Genomic DNA, 22,904 nt, shown 5'->3' with positions numbered 1-22,904 from the left:
CTACTGTCTACCCCCAACCTATCGCCTTAGCCTGTCTCAGTCCATACCCACTCCCCAAGTTTGTCAAAATCCAAATTTAGCCCCATCTTATTTTTATTTTATTTGATCCTCTTATAACTTGTCTCCCAAACCCCCTTTATTGTCTCTGTCCGGCTAACCTACCGTGTCACCTAGCCTACTCCCAACCCCTATGTTCCCGTCCTGGAGGGGAATAAGGGAGAGCTAGCATCCTGTCTTGAGGCCCAATGAAGCCTCAGAATGGCCTCTTCAGATCTCAGCGATCTAACCCAAAGTGGGTCCAGCGGCCTACAATGAGAGCGAAGGGATGGATGGTGTGGAGGAGTATACTTCCCAATGTACCCTAACATTCATTTACCTTAACTACCCCGGGGCTTTCCAAAAGTGCCTGTCGCTTAAACTATTGGTTCTACGAACCAAGATTCCAGTTGCCTGTGTTGGTGTCGTCACAAATTTGGGCCTTGCCCTCCAATTTTCCCTCGTGCCCTTGCACAGTCTCGTGGCTGGGCCGCGTGGCTCACTTGGCAGGAACTACCCTCTGCCGAGTCTCCAACCATGGCACCTCTGGGCCCTGCTACTCCCTCCGAGCCTACCAGCTCCCTAAAACCTGGGTAATGCCCTCCATGGCTACTCCCCCTCAATGCTCACGTGGCAGGCTGGCGCCACGGGCCCCTTTCCCTGGGTGCCCGTGCCCACGACACTACCCACGTGGCTATTGGCACTACAGGCCCCGCATCATGCGGGCCCACCCGTGCCCACTACGCTATCCCGGCCCCTCTTGGACCCTTGGCCTACCACGGCTGACTAGCCCAGTGCCCGGGGTACCCACTAAGCGATACTCACCGTTCGCAGCCACGCTCCCAGCCCGTCAACAGGACTCCTGCACCCCTCCAAACAGGTTTCGAGCCGACAATCTCACCAACAGCAAAACGACCTCCATTTTGTCAATTTGGCTAACCCACTAACTACCATTACTCTAATCCCGGGGTCCCATGGGTGGGAATTACTCCTCCCCCCAATCACTCATCGCACCATGCATGCCACATTCACTCCATTCACTCAGGCCCGCTGTCCCTCACTCACTCAACATGTTTCCATTCCATTCCTCAACTCACATCGCTGATCACTGCCATTCTTCTCACTTTTTTTTTTTACACTTCCATGACCTAATCTGTTGAACTCTCTCATACATTAATATTAACAACAAAAACGATCTTATAATGCTTCATCTTCCTCTCTCACACATGTGGTACTCTTTACTGTTTCACAATGCACTACTCTTCTGCTATTTTAACAGACTGCTCTCATTTCGACCTCTCCTTCATTCCTTGCCTAAAAAATCCAACTATTACAGCGCTTCTTCTCTCCATGCTCTGAATTCGCCTTCATTGCATCCATCAAGAATTGTGTTAAATCGCATCTCTGACCTAAAACTTTTAAAAACCACAGTTTGCCATGGATGCTCGCTTTCCATCAACCATTCTTTTTTCCAACTTCAGTGCCAACTCACCCCCTCACCCCTCACTCTCACTCTCAAAGCAACCATCCCACTCTTCTCCCTCCAAGCCTCCCTCTCACCTCTCTCAAAAATCCCCCCTCACCTTTCTCCCACCTTTCATCCCCCTCACTCTTCCTTCTCTAAGTTGCCCCCTCTCATCCACCAACCTGCCTCCCTCCACTGCCCTCTCACCTCCATCTCTTCACTCCACCTCCTCAAATACTCAACTGCCATCTTCCTTGTCTCTTGTCCCCCCTCTCTCCCAGCACCACAGAGACTTTTCTCCTCCTCATTCGGCCCCCTCGCCTCGCTATTCTGCAATACCCCACACTCCTTCAGCAACCCTCCTTACCTCCCCCCCTCGTCCCTCGTCCTACCCTCCCCCGCCCCTCCACCTCCTGCACCCAAAGCCTCCTCCCCTACCTCTTCATTAAAAGTGTGGACCTCAAATATCCGGGGCCTTCGCTCAAACCTTTCAGATCTTTCCATGCAGGTTGCCACTGACAAACCAGACATTATCTGCCTAACAGAAACTTTCCTCTCCCAAGACGTGTCTGACTCCCAAGTATCTCTCCCTGGTTACTCCCTCTTACGGTATGACAGACCTGAGCCTCGTCCTGGTGGAGGTGTTGCTCTCTTCATCAAAGACTCTATTCCTCACTCTCCCTGCACTGCTCTCACTCCCCCACACCCCCAGGAATACCTCTGGCTTCGGATTCCCCTCCACTCCCACCTCATGTTTATATGTGTACTGTACCGTCCACCGAACAGTGATGACTCCATCTACACCTCACTCTCCGAAAACATGGACCATCTTCTATCTTCTCATCCAAACTCTCTCTTCCTCTTATGTGGCGACTTCAATTGTCATCACGCCAGTTGGCTAGGTGTGGGTACCTCTCACCTGCCATGGCACCTCAGCAAAAGCTTTCTGCGACTCATTGGGACTGACTCAATCGGTCAACTTCCCGACCCGGATCTCAACCAATGGTACTCCATCTCTTCTGGATCTGATTTTGACAAATTTCCCTGACAATATCTGCTGCTCTTCCTTCGCTCCAATTGGTTCTTCTGACCACGTCCTTGTTAAAGTGGACATCTCTCTGGCTGTTATCAGAGAACCACCTCACCGCCGTCGAGTCTGGCATTTCACTCAAGCCGACTGGCAGGGTCTCCGAGCAGCCATCAAACTTACAGACTGGTCTCCTATCACTACTTTCTCAAACTTCAACTCATCCTGGGAATTCTTTCAAAGAAACTTGCTCTCCCTCATGCACAGATTTATCCCCTCTCGTGTTCAGTTGTCTTACCCTTCCTCCCGCCCTTGGTTTACTGAAGCTTGTGGCGAGGCAGTTGTCCTGAAACAACTTGCCTTTGCCTCATGGAAAGCAAACCCAACTGAGGGCAATCTCAGTTCTTTCCACAAAGCTCGGAACAAGTGTGTAGCTACCCTCAGGAGAGCCAGAAAACATCTTTCTCATCTCAAGTCTGAACTCTCAAACCTCTCTCCCTCCTCAAAATCCTGGTGGCGTTTAATCAAATCTGTTTCTGGTGTATGTTCCCCCTCCATCCCCTCCCTGACCTCAAATGGCCGCACTGCTGATTCCACACGTGATAAAGCTGAATGTCTAAACTCGGTGTTTGCAGCTAAATCTTGTGTCCCAAACCCATCACTATCTCTACCCACTTTACCCAGTCGCACCCAACTGTCCCTGGACTCTGTATCCTTTTCTCCTGACAAGGTGGAGAGCTTGCTTTCAAACCTCGAGTCAGATTCTGCAACCGGTCCAGACGGCATCAGCCCACGTGTCCTCAAAGCCTGCTCTTCTGCTCTTGCTCACCCTCTCTCTGTTCTATTCACCCTCTCATTTTCCCAAGGTCATCTGCCATCTGCTTGGAAATCTGCTAACATCACTGCCCTGCATAAAAAAGGTGCAAAAACAGATCCCTGTAACTATAGACCAATCAGCCTTCTCCCAATCATCAGCAAGGTTATGGAATCCATCATCGCTTCAGACATGAAATCCTTCCTCTTCTCCAATGGCTTGATTTCCAATCATCAATTTGGTTTCAGACCAGGCCACTCTACCCTAGATATGCTGCTACTGCTCTCCCATCAATGGATGGAGGTCCTCAATGCCAGACAGGAAATCCGAGCCGTATCCCTGGACATATCACGTGCTTTTGACACAGTCTGGCACCCTGCCCTACTCACCAAACTCTCTTCCCATGGTATTCAAGGCCATCTCCACTCATGGCTCGCAGACTTCCTCTCCTGTCGCAGTCAACGTGTGGCCCTAAATGGAGTTCTTTCATGCCCTCTTCCTGTGCAGGCTGGAGTTCCTCAAGGTAGCGTTCTGGGCCCTGTTCTTTTTCTGGTTTTCATCAATGATCTCTCGGACTCTCTGGAAAATCCTCTATTTCTCTTTGCCGATGACTCCACCCTCTGCCGTACCATCTGTCATCCCTCAGACCGGCAAGCAGCAGCTTCTTCGCTCACTGCAGATCTGGATAAAATCACAAACTGGTCCAACACGTGGAACATGTCTTTCAATCCAGACAAATCTCACACTCTCAGTATGTCTCTTCGAAAGGACCGTTTACAAAACCCCCCCATCCACTTTCTCAACAATCCTCTGGAAGAAGTCTTTTCTTTCAAGCTTCTGGGTCTCACTATCTGCCATGACCTTTCCTGGGAAAGTCACATTTCCAACCTCGCCTCAAAAGCCAGTCGCCGACTGGGAATCCTCCGTCGTGCAAAGTCCTTCCTCGGCCCTCTTGAGCTCCTGACCACTTACAAAGCTTTTGTCCGTAGCCTGATGGAGTACTGCTCTCCCCTCTGGGCTGGTGTTCCTGCCTCCCACCTTTCTCGACTTCACGCTGTCGAAACCAGGGCTTTTAAGATCATTGGCATCTCCCGCAATGAAGCTGAGTCTTTGGGCCTCTCACTCAATCACCGCAGGTTGGTCGGTGGTCTTTCTGTCTTCTACCGACTCCTCTCCAGCCTTGCCCCCCCTCCTCTCTCTGCGATTTGTCCCAACCACATTTCCACAGGGCGCTCCAGGTCCGCCAACAACCCCCTTCTGGTAAAACTACCAAAATCACGAATCACTGCTCATCTTCACTCTTTCATTCCTCTTTTTTCCCGCCTTTGGAATAAACTTCCTCACTCTATTCTTTCCCATTCTTCCCTTCAGGCTTTCAAAACAGCTGTTCACCACCACCTCTTATTTTCCCCCATCCAAATCCTCGATCTTTTCTACCCCCGATAATCCACCCAAGCCCACTTCCTTCAATTCTCCTGCTTTCCTTCCTGAAAGTCCCTTTAATGTCCATCTTCCCCTCGCCATGTTCCCCGTCCCATCCCCATCCCTCTCCCTTCCACAGTTCACCTGTGTCTGTTCCCCAATGTTTTGTCCCTTCCACTCCCGCCCCTCTTGTCTCATGCCTCCTTGCTGTGAGTTGTGTGTTCGCTCTCATACGAGCCTCGACCAAGGTATACAAAAAAAAAAATAAAAAATCTCTCAACTAACTCGTGCTCCCTCGTCATCCCTTAAATTAGTAGCACATCCTTTTAACTCTACGTAGCTAAGCTCCATCCCCTCTACACACTCAAAGTCGGTCCGTGTCTCCAAAAATCATTTCCCATCCTAAATCTGAACTGAAATCCCTCTAACTAATCCATTCCACGGGCTTCATGAGGAACAACTCACATCCCCATGAAGCCGGTCTAACTAACACTAACCCATCCCCCGAGCTAGTGCCTTCCTGTGCCCAAAGCAAGGGGGTCTTCTACCCCCTGCCCAGGGAATCCTGTCTACTTGAAGTGGCGAGGCTTGCTTTGCTCTCTTTTTTTTTTTCCTATGTGCACCAGCGCGGCAACTCACAACCTGCGCTCTTTCCCCGTGACGTCATGGCAGCTGCTCGTGCTTCGCGCACCTCGTCCCTTCTCAGACGGTAACATCCGGCAGGGATTCCCCTCCTGCCGGATTCCAACCATTCGTGCCGCCACGATGTCACCCTGCGCATCCCAAGCAAGCCTCGCGTTTCGAGGGGTTCCCCACGCGAGCACATGTGTTCTGCTCGTCCGTAACCCGCACCGCGGAATCCCCGATGACGTCACTCGCTCCCCGAACCTGCGCGATTTCTCGCGCAAGCGAGGGTACGCGTAACGCATCGGGGAAGCCGCTTTGCACGCTCTGCGAACAGAACGTGCGACGCAGGCCACATAGAGCTTTACACACACGCTCGCTTGGAGAACCCGTCCGATCCAAATTCACTATTCCAGCCTAGCTTCTGTCCGTCCGTGGGATCGGCTTACAATCCACCAGGTGCGTTTCCGGACCGGATTTCACTCGCGCAGGCGCGCACGCGGCGGCCTCGTGCGAAGCACAGCACGGACCCCGCGCGCACTGCCGTGTGAATTCGGCACGGTCACCAAAACAGCTACGACCGCTACACGGCCTTTGTTCCTTGTCTGGCGCCGTCTTCGTCGCCATTTAACACCCGCCATCCCTCGTGCTATGACGCTTACACACCTTACCATCACACTCTCACTCGGTTGCGTGTTCCCGCATACCAACCGCCATTTCTCTATCCTACCTCGCTCTCACACAAGGCCTTTCACCCACGCATGCCATTTTACTTACGTACGCCATTTCACTCATGGATTTCGCCACACTCGTAAACACACACCAGAACAATCACGCTGGGAATTCGCGCCACTGAAAGCACTCCCGGGGCCTCCATACCCCCCAAGCTCCGCGTGTACCAGTTCACAGCACTTGCCCCCTCTAACTCGCAAAGCTCGACTGGACTTACCCGGTCGCGATCCGCTTCAAGGGGGCATATTCCCTCCCCTCGTTCCTGAAGAAGGCTATCCTGCTGCTTGTACCAGGTCACAACACATTCCGCCAGCTCACCCCCATTGTCCCTCACTAACTCCATGTGTGGGTGTTCGTCTTTAGTTTAATTAAATTCACCCTCTATCTCTCATGTCTCTTTTTCCGTTACTATTTGCATTTCTGTCAACTCTCTTGTTTCTTTCGTCTCCATTATTATTTCTGCCGTCGTTTCTATTATTATTTCCTCTACCTCCTGCGTTTCTATACATTTTATTTCTGTTGTCTCTTCGTGTCTATTAGTTTCTTCCTGGATCTTCGTCTCTGTTTCCTCCTTAGTTTTATTTAATTCATTCTCGACTCGGTCTATATCCGCATCTCTGGCAATACTTATATTTCCTTCGACGTCTCGCTTTGTGTCTCTGTTAATTCCCTCACCTCGTTCATTACCTCCGTTTATACGTGTCTCGTACACGTCTGTCACCCCATTTAATTTTTCCCTCTCTGTCACCGTCACTTTCTCTGTCACCTTTACGAGTCTCCCCCCACACGTCTCCTGAATTATTGTGTTCTCACCCGTCTTTATCGCGGGCCAGACAGCCGTTGCACTCCCTCTCGTTGGCTCGATCGTACCGCCACGTGGTGTCGCCATCTTGCAATCCATCGTCCGCCTCCCCTCTCTCCATGCCTGCCTGTCTGCTTCCATCGCATCCACCCTGGCATTCATGTTTTCCACAAATCGCCCCATAAACTCCATGCGGCCTCCCATGTTTTGCGCATTTGTTTCCATTTCGTTCATCTCCTGCATCAATCGTCCCATCATTTCCAACATCTGGTCCGTGGGCGAAATCGCACGTAGGGGGAGGGGGGGCTCGTCCGCCGCCCCAGCCACTGCGCCCATTTTGGACTCTAAGTTTGGTTGCGGGTAAAGTTCCTGCACAGGCCGCTCCCACTGACGACAATTTGTGGTGCCATTATAATACAATGAACCGTCCCGGGCCATGGATTCTACATTAAAACATAATCCATCCTGCCCCTGCTTGCCTTGAGCTGCCATTTTACGTATCGGAAATAATTTATACACTCGGAATTTAATGGGAACGGAGGGTCGCTCAATACACCCTTGATCCAGTTCCCGTTAATTTAGTGTGGAGACGGGAGAGTTCTTATCCCACTCCTGACACCAGTGTTGTGGATTTTCACCCGCCCGGCGTGCGGGCGACCGCCTTTAGCTGGATTGCGGCCGCGCGCACCCACCGGACGAGCAATCTTGTCGCAGCTTTTCGGATCAACGCCGAAACCCAGCTACGAGTGTTGTTAACCACACCATAAATCAGCCAACTCTTCTGTCCACGCTACAGGGTCGATCGCCGAATTGTCGATGTACCTAATTATTCGCGCAGACAGAAATGCCAGGGATTTAAACTTCAACGGAGCCTGCACGAAAACGAGCCACTTTAAGCAGCTCGTTCCGTTTGCGATTGCCGAGCAGTTTTATATCGCCAAGCCCTGTTGGACCCGATTATCTTATCGGTGTTAAAAACCAGCTATTTATTCCGAACGCAATTATGGCAGTTCAAAGGAGGAAGGGACGCAACGAGCAGGTGAATATTCAAACAAAGGGGACATTTATTTGTACAATGCAGGCACGTAAGCAGTGAATGGGGGGATGGGGACAAGACACGAGCAAAAAGACCTACAGCCGATGTCTACTTATTATGTACATGCACTTAACAACAATTCTACTTATCAGACAAGGCGCCACAGACTTCCATGCAAAACCCCAGAAAGAAAAGACCCATGCTCGTATGCCTTTAATATTTGTCAGAGCCGGGATGACCGAAAGGCTCTGAGAGACCGGGCAGGTTACCTGCCACCCTCGTGGTGACTCGCTGGGCCCTGGTTCGGTGACCCTCGATGCCTCTGCCCGCACTCCGCTGGACTCCACCAGTGCCTTCAACGGCGCCTCCAACGGCGAACTGGCTGGCGACTCCTCTCCGGCTCCGACTCGACCAACTCCAACGACGCCAAGGAGACCAAAAAGAGAGCCAAGTCCACCGATGGCACCACCAACTCTCTCACCAAGTCCACCGATGGCACCACCAACTCTCCAATTCCTCCTCCTCGCCAGCGAACGCGGCGTGTTTTCACCCCCAAGGGGAGGGCCGTGGTGGGCTTTTTCCACCCGAAATCAGTGCCCTCCTTCACTTCACCTTTGAACCCTCATTCAGGCGGGATCCGCCCCGATCAAAGGTCAACGTGGTCGATGAATTGCTCTGGTTGTTGTTATTGTCATTGTTGTCGTTTGTAGAGATGATGGTGCGGAGAAGTTTGTTTGTTTGTTTGTGGGGATTGGTATTGTTAAAATAAAGATAGAAAAGAATAACGGCTAACTGAAGATGCACAGCCCGGCACACGAATAATTCCTTAAATCTAACCTGGAACACAAACTTACCGAAATAACTGACCTCTGAGGAACCTGGATGGTGTTCTGTGAAGTTCCACTACCGTAACAATATATATATATATATATATATATATATATATATATATATATATATATATATATATATATATATATATATATATATATATATATATATATATATATATATATCTTAATTTTTAACACAGAAACTTCCCCCCATGCATCCATAATATAAAGATGGGCACTGCCTCTTACATTAATGTCCCCATCATATCTTTCTGCCTTCACAAACAGCCCCATCACAAACAAGGCATAGTTTGCAACAATGAGGAAGTTTTGAGTGTCATTGACCCCATGCAACATTGTCATTGTCACTGCTGTCATAGTGCACTTGTCTTAAATGTCCAGGTAAAACTCTGCTACAACAAACTACACCGGGTTATCCAGAGGCAACTCCCAAGTAAGAGCATCAATAAATTATCAAGACGACGACGTCGTGCAGAGCACGATACTTACAAAATCGATAAAACAAATTTGACCTCAAAAATAATTGGTGGTTCAATTCAATGACCAAATTTCAAGTCAATCGGATGAAAATTGATAATTTTTGAAATTTGGCCGATGACCTTTTGGCCAATGTTGACCTGAAAAATAATTGGCTAGTTGAATTCAGTAATGTGAAATAAAAATACTCTTCAAACTTTTAAGTCAATCGGATGAAAATTGAGGATTTTAGAAACGCCACATTTGTTGTTGACCTTTTGGGCGATGTTGACCTCAAAAATAATTGACTAGTTGAATTCAGTGACGTGAAATAAAAATCCTCTTCAAACTTCAAGTCAATCGGATGAAAATTGAGGATTTTAGAAATCTCACTTCAGTTGTTGACCTTTGGCCTATGTTGACCTTTTGACCTCATAAACAATAGGCTTCTTGCTGATGCCAAACTCCACCATGTGATGAAGTTTCGTGAAGATCGGTTTGAAATAGTGACCTGTAGGTGATAAACAGAGACAGACAGACAAACAGACAAACAGACAGAATAACAAAATCGACAAAAATCTTCGATTCTGCAAGTAATAAGTGCTATACGTACTTTGACTGCAACAATATAAGGGAATAAGTTGTAGATTATGGCAGCTAGCACTTGTTGTTCACCCAAATCATTGCCTTCCCCTCCTGTGATGATAAACAAACAGGGTTTCAGAACATCACTGACCAAAGGGCTGCTGCAGCTGATGAAGCTGACCCTCAAAAAGGCCGTGCTGAAACAGCCATGTCTCTGGAATTCACGGAAAGCCTGGCACAGGTATCTTTTCTGCTCAAAGTTTGGAGACCCATCTTCTTTTGTTTCTCTCCTAAACTTTAAACATTCGTGGCCAAGTTTGACTTGCTTCAAATTACGGGAGGATTTTTTTGGCTTTTATCCGTTTTTTAATTAAATCACTTCCCTTGCAACGGACTTCTTTGCAGAAGGAGGCCATTAAGCCCATTAAGTTGCCAACCTATGGTGGTTTGTCTATGCTCTATTCTTTTAGCATAAAATGCTGAGCATAAAGCAAGGAAGCAACACGTACCATTTTTACCTCCGCCCTCAAAGGTGGACAGAGGTTATGTTTTCACCCCTGTTTGTTTGGATGCGAGCAAGTATCTCAAAAAGTTTTATATGAATCAAGATGAAATTTGTAGACAGGTCAGGTGTGTGACAAGGACAAATTGATTCGATTTTGATGAAGATCTGAATCCAGATACGAGAATTAAAAAAAAAATTTTTGAATGATTCTTCACCATTGAGAGATGGGGACAAAAACTATGCACATCATGATATCTCAAAAAGTTGTGGACGAGTTATGACAAAAGTCGGTGGATGAGTCGGTTAGGTGACAAGAACAAACCAATTCGATTTTGCTGAAGATCCGGATGCAGGTCCAGCCTACCAGTGGGATACAAAATGTAAACTGTTCAGCCTCGCAGAGGTATTCGCTCTACCGAGTGCTGCTGTAGTTCGTCTTTGATACGACTTTGAAACAGGGTTCAAATCACCAACCAAGCAGACTCAGAGCAGATACTCTAACCATTAGACCACCATGTCTGATAACTGATATATAAGCTTGTGGTCTATAGATTTAATTTTTTTTTAATGTGAAACCAAATTACTCGGTATATTTACAATAATGAAATTGTAAGGGACAGTAACTATAAGATCAGCAGTGTGAACAAAGATAAACAGCAAGGATTGAGATTTCAGAGAGAAGCTCCGAAGCAGAGATGAAAACAAATATCAAATGTGCATAACATAAAGTTACTCAAGTGAGCAAACAATGGATTGCATTTCTTTTGTTTTTTAACCATGCATAACCTTGGGAGAGTAATTTTGAAAGAAAAATACAAGAGATATCTGGTCTCAACTCCAGTACATGGACCTGCTATTTCATGAGCCTGCTCACAGGTGGGCCTAGCAATGAGATACAATAGCCTTTTAACATGTTAAAAAGGTATACGTCATTGGGTCTTTAAATAAAATATATATATATATATATATATATATATATATATATACAAACAAATACAACTCGTCGCTTCGCTGATGGAGACAAGATAGGGGGGGGGAGAAAGATGTAGGGTGAGAATGGGAAGGGGAGGCAGAGAGGATGAGGGAGGGGGAATTAGAGGGAAGGTGGGGAGAGCGACACCTCACCAAATGTTGCTATTCACTGCGGAAGGTGTGTGTGTGTGTGTGTGTGTGTGTGTGTGTGTGTGTGTGTGTGTGTGTGTGTGGGTGTGTGTGTGTGTGTGTGTGTGTGTGTGTGTGTGTGTGTGTGTGTGTGTGTGACACACACACACACACACAATCAAGAGAGCGACAGGTATGGGAGGAGAGGGGGGAGCTACAAGGGGACAGAGTGAGAGAGAAGGGTGGGGGAGGAGAGGAAAAAAAAAAGGCAGATGAGGGCTGGAGGTGAGGTTAGCAAAGAGAATGATATGTGATGCTTATTGACCAAACACGAAAAAAAAAACTCATCAGAACAGCTGTACACACAACAACACAACAGAGTTTGTAAAATAATCCCCTGGCACATCTGCAAAAACTTTGATATTCCCATTCCAGAAAATTAACATTAACAAAAAGCAATCACTGGAAACATGGAAGGCTCACTGATGACCTAATGATTCCATCGGGCGTGAACACCGAAAACAAAGCATTGTGACCAGATATCATACTTAGGTGCAAAAAAAGAGAAGGCATTGCTAATTGAGGTGTTAATACCAGTGATTTTGGACTAATGATGCAGAAATCAAGAAAATGACCAAACACCAAGACCTCAAGCTTGAAGTAAAAAGATCCTGGAACCTGAAGAATGCCAAAATTGTCCATGTGATGACGAAGAACCTCACAGGAATGATGAAGAAGAACCACAAATATATTAAACACCATCCCTGGGAATATTATTACAGACGAACTATAGTTGGATGCCGTTCCTAAGCTGAGTAATGATCCTGAAGAGAGTCCTCGGCTCAAAACTTTGAAAACAGAAAACTTCACAGCTTGGTCCATGAATCGTGACGCCTTCCTGAAATGAAGGTGGCTACGCACGCACGCACGCACGCACACAGTCTAGGAGCCAGGCCACATTTAATTAGACTATTGAGCACAAAAGCTTCAGTGATATGAAAGCAAACGACCATCAGTGCTGACCCAGAAAAGCCAATTCTTAAGTTTTTCTCGGTCAGCCGAAGACCTTTGGTGCCCATTTAAAATGGTGCCAAATTTCACTTTTGTTTAGACTTTTGAGCACAAGTGTGATTTTAGGTGTATGAAATCCTTATGCGGCCCTTTCTCGGAATCCATAACTTAAGAATGCGCTTAGGTCAGCCTAATGAGCTTAAGAACGCCACTAATTAGCACTAATTATCATTTTAATTAGACTTTTGAGCACAAGATCGAAACATGTCGCAAATGAAAGATTAATGGAAAACAAGACAGAATATATCACTTAAGAATGCAATTAAGTCAGCCGAAGCACCTTAAGAATCAATTAAAGGTGATCAACATCAACCAATTGTTGCCAATGCAAAGTTAATCAATGTTGCTCAGCCACACCTGAAACTTATATTTGTGTATTCCAATAGTCATGGTTATTTCAGAAATACTGTCATAATAAACATCGAGGTCAGCCTAATGAGCTTAAGAACACCACTAATTATCCCGCTCTCTCCCGATATTGGAATCGTCCGGTTTGTTTCTCTGTTTGTTTGTCTGTTTGTCTGTCCGTTAGCAACTTTACGGCAAAACTGCTTCAGCAAACACTATCAAATTTAATCCACAGGTGGGCAATGAACCTTGGACGACCCTATTAACTTTTGGGTCCAATTGGATCAAAGGTCAAGGTCACAAAAAGATCAAAATCGTTTTTCGCTCATAACTTCGTCAAAAATGATCTGATTTACTTCAAACTAAGCTTATAGTGAACCTTATTCCATTTGTCACTTATAATCCTACCCATTCCTATAGTAAAAAATGCATATTTGTGAAGATCGGTAGGGTCCGAAGTTTTGGGGGTCATGGTCAGGTCAGGTATGGGAGCATGTGCCAGAACAGCGCGTTGCTGCGTCCACTTTCCGCCGGTACTCCAGGGGCCTCCGTCTGGCCATCCCCCAGGCAGATGCCAGGCCCATCCCCATCTCCTTGAGATGCTGGTCAACCTGCTGCAACCACGAGGCACGTGGTCGGCCCATTGGCCTCCTCCACTCACGAGACTCCCTCGCTGAGAGAATCTGGTGAGCAGGATCAGCGTCAGGAAAACGAGCCAAATGTCCATACAGCCGCAACTGACGCTCACGGACCATGCAGGTAACAATTCTCATCAGAGTCTCTCAGCAACCGCTCGTTGGCCACAAAATCGGACCAGCGATAGCCAAGGATTCTCCGAAGAGACCTGGTACCAAAGGAATTAAGTCTCCGTCTCAGATCCTTGGTCAGAGTGCAAGTCTCGCATCCATAGAGCAAGCCTGGAAGCACCAAGGACCTGAAGACTCAGACTTTCGTCCTCCCGCACAGGTACCGGCAGCGCCACACCCCATGATCCAGTGAATCCATGACCCCCCAGGCCCGACCCAGACGTCTATTGACCTCTGACTCACAGCCAGCAGAGACATGAATATCACTGCCAAGGTAAGTGAATCTCTCCACGACCTCAACATCCTCACCACAAACAGACACAGACAGGACAGCAGCATCCAAGATGTCATTGAAAGCCTGGATCTTAGTTTTGACCCAAGAAACCCGTAATCCCAGCGGCTCCGACTCCTCATTCGGCACCTCGAGGGCCCCCAAAAGGATATCTAAAGTCTCCGCAAAGATGACTGGATCATCTGCGAAATCAAGGTCCAAGATCTTGACATTCCCAAACAATGCACCGCAGCTTGATCTTTCCGACATCCTCTGTAAAAATCCAGTCCATACAAGTGCTGAAAAGTGTGGGGGCCAGTACACACCCCTGACAAACTCCAGTAATAAATGGAAACAAGTCAGAGATGGTACCACCACACTTCACAGCACTCTTGGTACCAGAGTTGAGTTCAGACATCAGATCGATCAGTTTTGGTGGCACCCCACGAAGACCAAGAATCCTCCAGAGGGCATCCCGATTCACTGAATCGAATGCTTTACAGAGATCAACATCGGCTGCAAGCAGCCCCTGCCAAAACTCTCGTCTGCGTTCGGAGAGGACACGAAGAGCAAGGATACGGTCAATCGTTGACCTCTTTTGTGTAAAGCCTGACTGCTCTGGACGCTGGTGCTCAAGCAGATGGTGGCGAACCTTATCAAGAATTATCCGAGCAAAGACCTTGCCCGGCACTGAGAGCAGCCTCACCCCTCGGTAGTTGTTGCAGTCTTGGTGATCACCCTTCCCTTTCCAGAGAGGGACAACAAGGCCCCTCTTCCAATCAGTGGGGATGATGCCTGTGTTCCAGGCAGAGCACAAAATTGCATGCAACGACACGAGTGCAGCATTTTCACCAGCCTTGAGAAGTTCAGCATGGATGCCACAGATCCCTGGAGCTTTACCCCATTTCAACAGGTTCACCGCAGCCCGTGTTTCCACAAGCGAAGGTGGACCACAGTTGATTGGAGGGTCAGCAACAGGGATTGTAACACCCTTGACGTCCAACTCGACAGCTGGGGGATCAGCCCGGTACAACCGCTCAAAGTAACCGGCCCAGCGGGCCTTCACTTCAGACTCCTCTGTCATGAGCCTACCACGCTCTGCTCTAACTGCAGTGCTCCGAGGGATGGGCTTGGATGAACGCAATGCGCGAATTCCCCTGTAAGCGCGACGAGAATCACCAATCCGCAGGTGATGCTCTACCCCCTCACAGATTCCTCGCACATAGGCCTCCTTGTCCACCTTTGGTGCACGTACCGTTTTATGCCTCAGCTCCCTGAACAGCTCAGCTCTGTCATTCAGCCTGGCCCTGCGACTCTGGTCAATGGTATCCAGTGTCCCTTGAGACAAAATTCTTCTTTGCCCTGCGGTGAGCTCCAAGACATCCACCGGCAACATCAAGGACGGTGGTCTTGAAGGCACTCCACAACTCTTCAGGATCCCCCAAAGCACCCAGACACCCCCAAATGTACACTCAGCCTGTTCGCAAACTCCTCAGCTACTCTCTCATCCTTGAGCTTGCCAACATACAGCCTCGGCTGAGATGGTACCATTTTCCAGGATTTAAGGTGCAGCTTTAGAGTTGCTACAACAAGCCGGTGGTCAGTATTGAGGAACTGAGCACTCTGGTAGACCCTGCAGTTCTGAATCATCCTCCAGCAACCGTCAACGAGGACATGGTCAATCTCCTTTGCCACACCGCCAGAGTTGGAATACCAAGTCCAGCGATGAGCTTGTGGGTGCTGAAACCATGAACCAGCCACCCTAAGTCCATGACTTCTTGCAAAGTTAAGGAACTTAGTGCTATTCTGGTTCATAGTTCCTGACCCATGGAAACCAATGCATGTCTCACCTATCAGTTCCAGTCGATGCATTGAAATCCCCCAAGACTAGACGTGTATCTCGTCTGGGGCATTGATCAACCACAGACTCGAGCGTGGCGTAGAATGTGTCCTTCACGGTGAGGTCACGTGCCTCAGTTGGAGCATAGACAGAGACCAGGGAAATGACACCGAAGGAGTGACAAATCCTTTGTCTCATAATGCACTCGTTGACCGGTGTTACCTCAATTATCATTGGGGTTGGCTTATTGGACACAGCTACAGCAACTCCTTGAGTATGGTAACCATCAGAGCGACCAGACCAATAGTAGGTGTAACCACCCACCATTATCTCACCGCAATCCAGTCTCTGAACCTCAGAGAGTGCTGCAATACCAATGTCCAAACGCTTGAGCTCAGATGATAAGAGACAGGTGATCATCCTCTCTTAGGGATAGGACATTCCAGGCACCCACCCAAAGGGACCGCCTCAGGTTAACCCAAGGAGACCGCCGTCTGGTGGACGACACCTCAGCACCACTCCGACACACTCTCCCACAATCTGACCCAGGGATGTTACCCCGTGGTTTCTCTCCTTTCATCAAAGATTGGGGGTCCCGAAGGCTTTGCCCCAATCCCGTCATCTGGTGAGCTGCCCAGCGAAGGGGAAGCTGCACAAGAGGTATTCCCACGGAATTGGGTTTTCAGAATTTAATGCGTTTTTGTGTTTTGCGGAATGAAGGGTTTTACGGTGGCCGGAGTGCAAATCCTGCCACCAACCTCCTAATAAAAAGTAACCAAACTGCAGGAGGACGTCCGCAGACACAGTTGGGCACTAGACATCGATGGCCGTTGGCTCACAAGGAGCTCCTCCGCCATTTGACAGGTTTTGTTTTTAATCCTGCTGGGTGTCCATATCCAAACACCCTCTTCACCAGAAAACCTGGTGGGGCAGACGGTTTAGTCGCCGACAACCCGACCATGGAACAGATTAGTACAGGTTTACATGATACCTGTAGCAGATCACAGATCTAACCTGACCTGACACTGTCATGTCAGGTCATCGGTAAAAATTACAAATTTTCCGTTAAAACTAAAACATGGTTACGAAAATACAACTTTATGGGAAAACGGCTGGCTCAAACACTGTCAAATTGTATCCACAGGTGGGTAATGAACCTTGGACGACCCCATTAACTTTTGGGTCCAATTAGGTCAAAGGTCAAGGTCAGGTCACGAAAAGGTCAAAATCGTTTTTCGCTCATAACGTTCAAAAATGATCCGATTTACTTCATACTAGGCTTATAGTGAACCTTATTCTATTTGTGACTCAAAATCCTAACAATCCTCTCGTGAAAAATGCATATTTGTGAAGATTGGGGTTAAGGATGTATCAAATTTAAATTTGATCCCCAAAATAACTTTATGCCTTAAATGGGTGGGATTTGTTGTGCCTGGCACCACTTGTTATCACTTTAATTAGACTTTTGAGCACAAAAACGAAACAGGTCGCAAATGAAAGTCGAGTGAATAACAATATAGAATATGTCACTTAACAACGCGATCAGGTTGGCCGAAGTACCTTAAGAATCAATGAAAGGTGACATTTATCACCTTTAACTTATTGCATTAGTCGCAATTTCTTGGTATGGTGAAACTTTTATCGGTAAAGCGCGACCATCACGAAAGTACGATTGGTTAGTAACTCAAAAGTCATGGTTAAAAACACAGTCGTAGTATATAGATAGTAATACACGGTCATTGCAAAAACATAAACTAAGTCAAACTGATGAGCTTGAGAAACACATTGTAACCCACACTGATTATCACTTCGATTTTTCACTTGAAAATTGACAAATTTTGTCAATATTTTCATGCACTCCCACACGACCAAGGAATAATTAATTTTGATGTTATACCAAAACCTGTCAACAACATAATTTATATTTAATCATTTGTTTTATCATCTGATGAAATTGAAATATTTTCGTCATCGCTGGAAGTGGTCTATTCATCCTGACTGTCATCTTCAATTTGTAGTTTCTCAGGGAGCTGTGGACCTTCGAAACAGATGATTTCGTACCTTTTGTTCTTAATCTCCCATCCTTTGTCCGGAGCTTGCTGTATTATGGCCTAGTCAGCACTCGACCACATCCTCGCTACAAATGGTGATCGCTCAAGATGGAGCAGGAACTCTGCTCTGCAGGGTGGAAGGATGCTGGCATCAACGCCTTTCAGTCTGTGGAACGGGTTCATTGACTTCACCGAAGGACTGTAAGCCTTTTCGAATGCTTGATACCGTACGCGGTTCAAAGATGTGGCCGTCTTGTATCCGTACATGGTACACGTAAACGCTTCGATCGCATGTACAGTAGATGCATTACATCCACCATCACGGGACAAACTCAAGAATGCTTCTTTGAATTGTTCACTCTTCTCCACGTTTGATGCTGGACGTATCTTCCCCATCCTTACAAATGCTGAATTATAGTCACATCCGGTAAAGGCGTGCAAGGCAGGAAGTGCAGCACACATCTCTGGTCCCATTTGATGTGCTATGGTCGATATATTGATATATCGCCGATTCTTCCCTGTTTCTGTATCCATCCATATTTTTGCCGCAAACTTTTGGCAATGATGCAGGAGGATTTCACAGATGTCTGTATCAGAAGCTCTTACTATGATATTACCCGTGATTCCTTGAGCTGACATGGCAGCAATGTGGAGAATGATACGGGTATCAGCCTCATGATGATTGCTCTTTAACGAATTGACGTCTTCTTGCACAACTTGGCCATTTCGGCTGGCTATATGAACACATCTGTCGTTGAAGCCAACGAACAAGTCGTGCTCACCAATTATAGGTCCATACTCAGCTTTTCCCCATTCATGTGCTAGAAACAGGGGCAGTTGGCACTTGAATGAAGTAGACTTCAAAGCATCCTTGAGTTTCAGTCTTGCTTGCTCAGGGCCTGTAATGTTGTATGTTCCTTCTCTGTTTATCCTCTCCACATCTTTGATTGATGGAGTATCGTACGTATCGAATAAGATGTCAATGCGACCTTGACTCAGGGCTGCAGCCTGTATCAGGATGCTACGAGCAAGGCCTCCGTAGGTCCTTGGTAGATTGGGTGGTAATGCGTGCAATAGGAAATTACCGTCAATCACACATGCATCGACTGTGGATGGTACATCAGATGTTACTTTTCCTTCCAGGGGCACGGTTGTCATCCCTTGTTCAATCGAATGATCGATCTCCTGATCATGTGATGAAATCATCTCCACATCTGAAAAATGTTGACATCGCTGCCTTATTTTCTATCAAATTTGCGTACTATAGCGGACCGATACTTCGAATGTCCAATCAGCTAAAAGTATCACATTGTTGATGAATTTAAGACAAAGAATATGCATCATCTAACAGCCTGAAACTGAGCATTTGGAAATTTCCATTCAAATGTCATCACAACATACATTATCGATGAATCCACCAAAGTACTCACCTCCTTCATCTGATTCCATTACTAGTTGGAGAGTCGATGGCTAGAGAATCGTAGTCTGCAGTGCGCTGCACCCTCAGAAGTCACCAGAATCGACAAAAACACATGTTCATTAGAGATGGCTCTCCGGCAGAACCTGCCATCTCAGCGATGTACCAGACCTAAAAAGTTTTGGTGCCGCCACCAATGTTTAGTTTGGGTTTGGGTTCGAAACTATGCAGTTATAAAAAAAAGGGAAGTAGTTTCGTTTTCTGTTGGGCGTTCAACAATGGGGTTGCGCCGAGCAACTTTGGTTTAAGTTACAATAAAGTTACCATTGGTTAGCGTTAACCACTTTAATTGATTTTTAAGGTACTTAGGCTGACCTGATTGCGTTCTTAAGTGACATGTTCGATATTGTTATTCACTCGACTTTCATTTGCGACACGTTTCGTTTTTGTGCTCAAAAGTCAAATTAAAGTTATAATTAGTGGTAATTAGTGGCGTTTTTAAGCTCATTAGGCTGACCTAAGCGCATTCTTAAGTTACAGATTCCGATAAAGGGCTGCATAAGGATTCCATATACCTAAAATCACACTTGTGCTCAAAAGTCTAAACAAAACTTTTCTGGGTCAGCACTGACGGTCATTTGCTTTCATATTGCTGAAGCTTTTGTGCTCAATAGTCTAATAAAATGTGGCCTGGCTCCGAGACTAACACACACAGTTCTGTTCTGGTAATACAGTTTATATACATACACATGCATCAAGTATTTAAAAACAACAAACACAAAGATTTACCTTGAAACAGAGTTCTTTGAAAGAGGATTTGAAGTGGGAAATTAACAAAATTCAATTCAAAAATATATGAAGGCACAGAACACAAAATGTCAATCTCCGCTCTATGCCTTCACAGCAAGATCATGGCAAACGCCTGGTCAGACAGACCTTGTTTTTATATATGCATCGATGTCGAAGTGAGGGGTGGATTATATTAAAAGATCGCACAAAATGGTAAAACAAAACGATGTCCTATAAAAATAATCTCTATCTCAATCTCTATCTCTATCTCTATCTCTGGAGAAAGACCCAGATTTGTTGTTTCAGTGAGGGAAAAAGCCACTTGGAACATTGGTCTCATAGAATATATTGGTGAAAGGGTTGGTGGACAGAGGCACATTTAATTTAAACTTTAGTTTTTCAATACGTTGATGTCAGATGTACCAGACATGCTTCATTTCTATGATGGAAATGTATAGGTATGACTGAAAATGAAATGTGGAGTGTCCCTTGATAGTAGCATCTTGGTTCTGCCTTTCACCAATGCAGGATATCGAGGAGACGCTGAATTCTGCTTTGCAGCAGTTGAGAGAACTCGAGCAACAGAGCTCTACGCGGCATGCTCCAGATCTTGTGCTGGACACCTTAGCCGAGCCTGACAGGCCTTCCACTGTGCCTGAACCTCTGCAAACCCATTCGCCATCCCATCTCACCGTATCGCCCACGCAGATGCCTGTACGAAGGATGGGTGTTCGGGCACTTGGACCTGTTGTCTGGCCCAAACCATTAAACCAAACCACCGGGCAGGGAACGGCAAGCCAACGGGCCTCCCCTGTGCACAGAATTTACAAAGAGAGCTAGGACACGGAGGCAGTCAAAAGTTAAAAGACAATTAAAAAATAATATTGCAAAGAAAGTTGTTCTGTCGGAGGAATGAACGTGGAGATTCATGAAGAATGTCATAGATGTGCCGGATTTATTCTTGCAGGATCCCACAGTTCATTTAACTTTTAAGGGATACCAATGTCAGCGATAATAAACCTCAAGGAAGTAAGAGTATGTAAAGAATCTGGATTACTTCTTGCACTGCATTTTATAGAAGGCTTGGACACATTGCTGTTCAAAGTTGAATGCAGGTACAATGGAATTTGCTTTTCACTCAGTACACAGAAGTGCCTCGAGTTTTGTAAACCATGTGCATCTATTAAATAAACATACTTTGCAAACTGTTAACTAAACATTTCCTTAATTAAAGGGACACAATATCAATAAGTACAAACAGCACCTCCGGCCTATTCTTGCAACCATATCCTTGTTTAGACACGTGCTAATTGAAAGTTGAAAGCAAAATTAGCCTAATCAATTGTTGCTCTCTTTCCTACAGTGTCTCAGGCTCATGGAGAAGCTTGTACATACATCGTGTGAAGGATAAAGAAAGGAATAGATCAGTGTATGTTTGCATGAATTAAAAGGAAAATAGACAATAAACAAATCAACATAGTATGGTATTTGAACTTGAGATCCCAGCAACATGACTGAAGTCTGCAAATGGGAATGCCAAACAGGCCAACTACAAGGGTCGGCATGAAAGTAATGCCTCGTATTTTTCAGTTCATAACCAAAGCGGTCAGAAAGCGACGCAAGATCACAATGAAAGGTTTGCATCTCCCACACATTTTAAGTGGAACAGCATGACCATCGGTCATGTGACGACATCACACCATGCTTTCAAGATGGCTGCTCTGCTCGATATGCATACGAAGCAGAGAACAGTTATTGAATTTCTTACTGCAGAAGAGGTTCCTCCAGTGGATATTCATAGGAATTGAAAGAATTTGTACGGTGACTCTACCACTGATGTGAGCGCCATTAGACGTTGGACAAAGCGTTTCAAGAGTGGGGAAACCGATATTGACGACAGGCCTCAAGTGGTTGGTTGGCCTGCAACTGCAGTGACACCGGAAAACAAGTCGGATTGATGTGCTCATTAAAATTAATTGCAGGAGACTGACAAGTGAAAAAATTTCAAATTCGCCACATATATGCATGTTCCCTGGAATTATTACCCTGTGTGTGCAGCAGTCAATTTCTCGCACAAACTCTGTCTAACAGTCAATTCCAATGATCGAGGAACCACTTGATTTCAATTTAATTCCACATGTTAACACTAGAACATGAATCGGAACACAAACTGGCGGTTTTGCAGTACTTTGGATCTGAATTTGGCAAATTGTATGGAATCTCATTCCGATCGTGCAGGCACACTCGTGGTATAACAATTGCTTCAGTCTGTGGGTCAATCAAACAAAACTGAAAATCATTCCAAACAGAAATTTACTGATATTGGGGTTGTCATAAAAGACACAAACAACAAGCACGAACAACTAATTTAACGTGTTGAATAAGGTGATGTAAAAGAAGGTGCATCAGTGATGGTAAACTTCCGATTCAATGGTTTGTTTTTTTTCTAGAGCCATTAAAACTTATTTTATTTCAAATGAATTCTATATTTGAACACTGGAGAACACAAACTGCCTTGTTTGCATTTTCAAAAGGCTGTTTAGTAGTACTTTGGCAAAATTGTTCGTCTCGACCAATCAAACTTGCTGATAAAAAAAAAAAAAATCAAACTATGAGGGTGGGTGGAGTAACAGCAAGATTCAGACAAAATGGCACCACATAGCAATGCAACGACAGAGCTAACTTTGTCCAAAATATATTGTTGCGGATCTGGGGGTGAGGGGGATGGGGCTCGGACAAGTGCGTCGATCACTGTCCGTAGCAAGTTTGGGTTTTCGCACCGGACTCTCGCTTCGTGTCGCACCAAATATTACAGATTCGGCGCCACCCTCACCACCGCCGTCTCCGGGGTT

At 46.3% G+C, this 22,904-nt stretch overlaps 1 protein-coding gene across 5 annotated transcripts in view; it reads left to right on the top strand.

Moving 5' to 3' along the window:
- LOC147018980 (SLIT-ROBO Rho GTPase-activating protein 1-like) overlaps nt 1-21,269 on the top strand; it is a 156,306-nt gene extending 135,037 nt beyond the window's left edge. For 4 of the 5 annotated variants that reach the window (XM_085899117.1, XM_085899120.1, XM_085899119.1 and 1 more), the window contains 2 exons: nt 9,985-10,094; nt 20,581-21,269. In XM_085899117.1, the coding sequence (XP_085755243.1) occupies nt 9,985-10,094; nt 20,581-20,892 (422 nt within the window). In that variant the 3' untranslated portion in view covers nt 20,893-21,269. The remainder of the gene's footprint in view (nt 1-9,984; nt 10,095-20,580) is intronic. The other variant, XM_085899121.1, reaches the window with a different exon arrangement.
- Nucleotides 21,270-22,904: the final 1,635 nt, after the last annotated feature.

The sequence above is a fragment of the Eptatretus burgeri genome, chromosome 10, assembly GCF_056783735.1.
Source record: "Eptatretus burgeri isolate ZD-2024b chromosome 10, Ebu_testis_v1, whole genome shotgun sequence".
NCBI classification, from domain to species: domain Eukaryota; kingdom Metazoa; phylum Chordata; class Myxini; order Myxiniformes; family Myxinidae; genus Eptatretus; species Eptatretus burgeri.
Note: the sequence above shows the minus strand (reverse complement) of the source record. Positions and strands in the feature narration are given on the sequence as shown.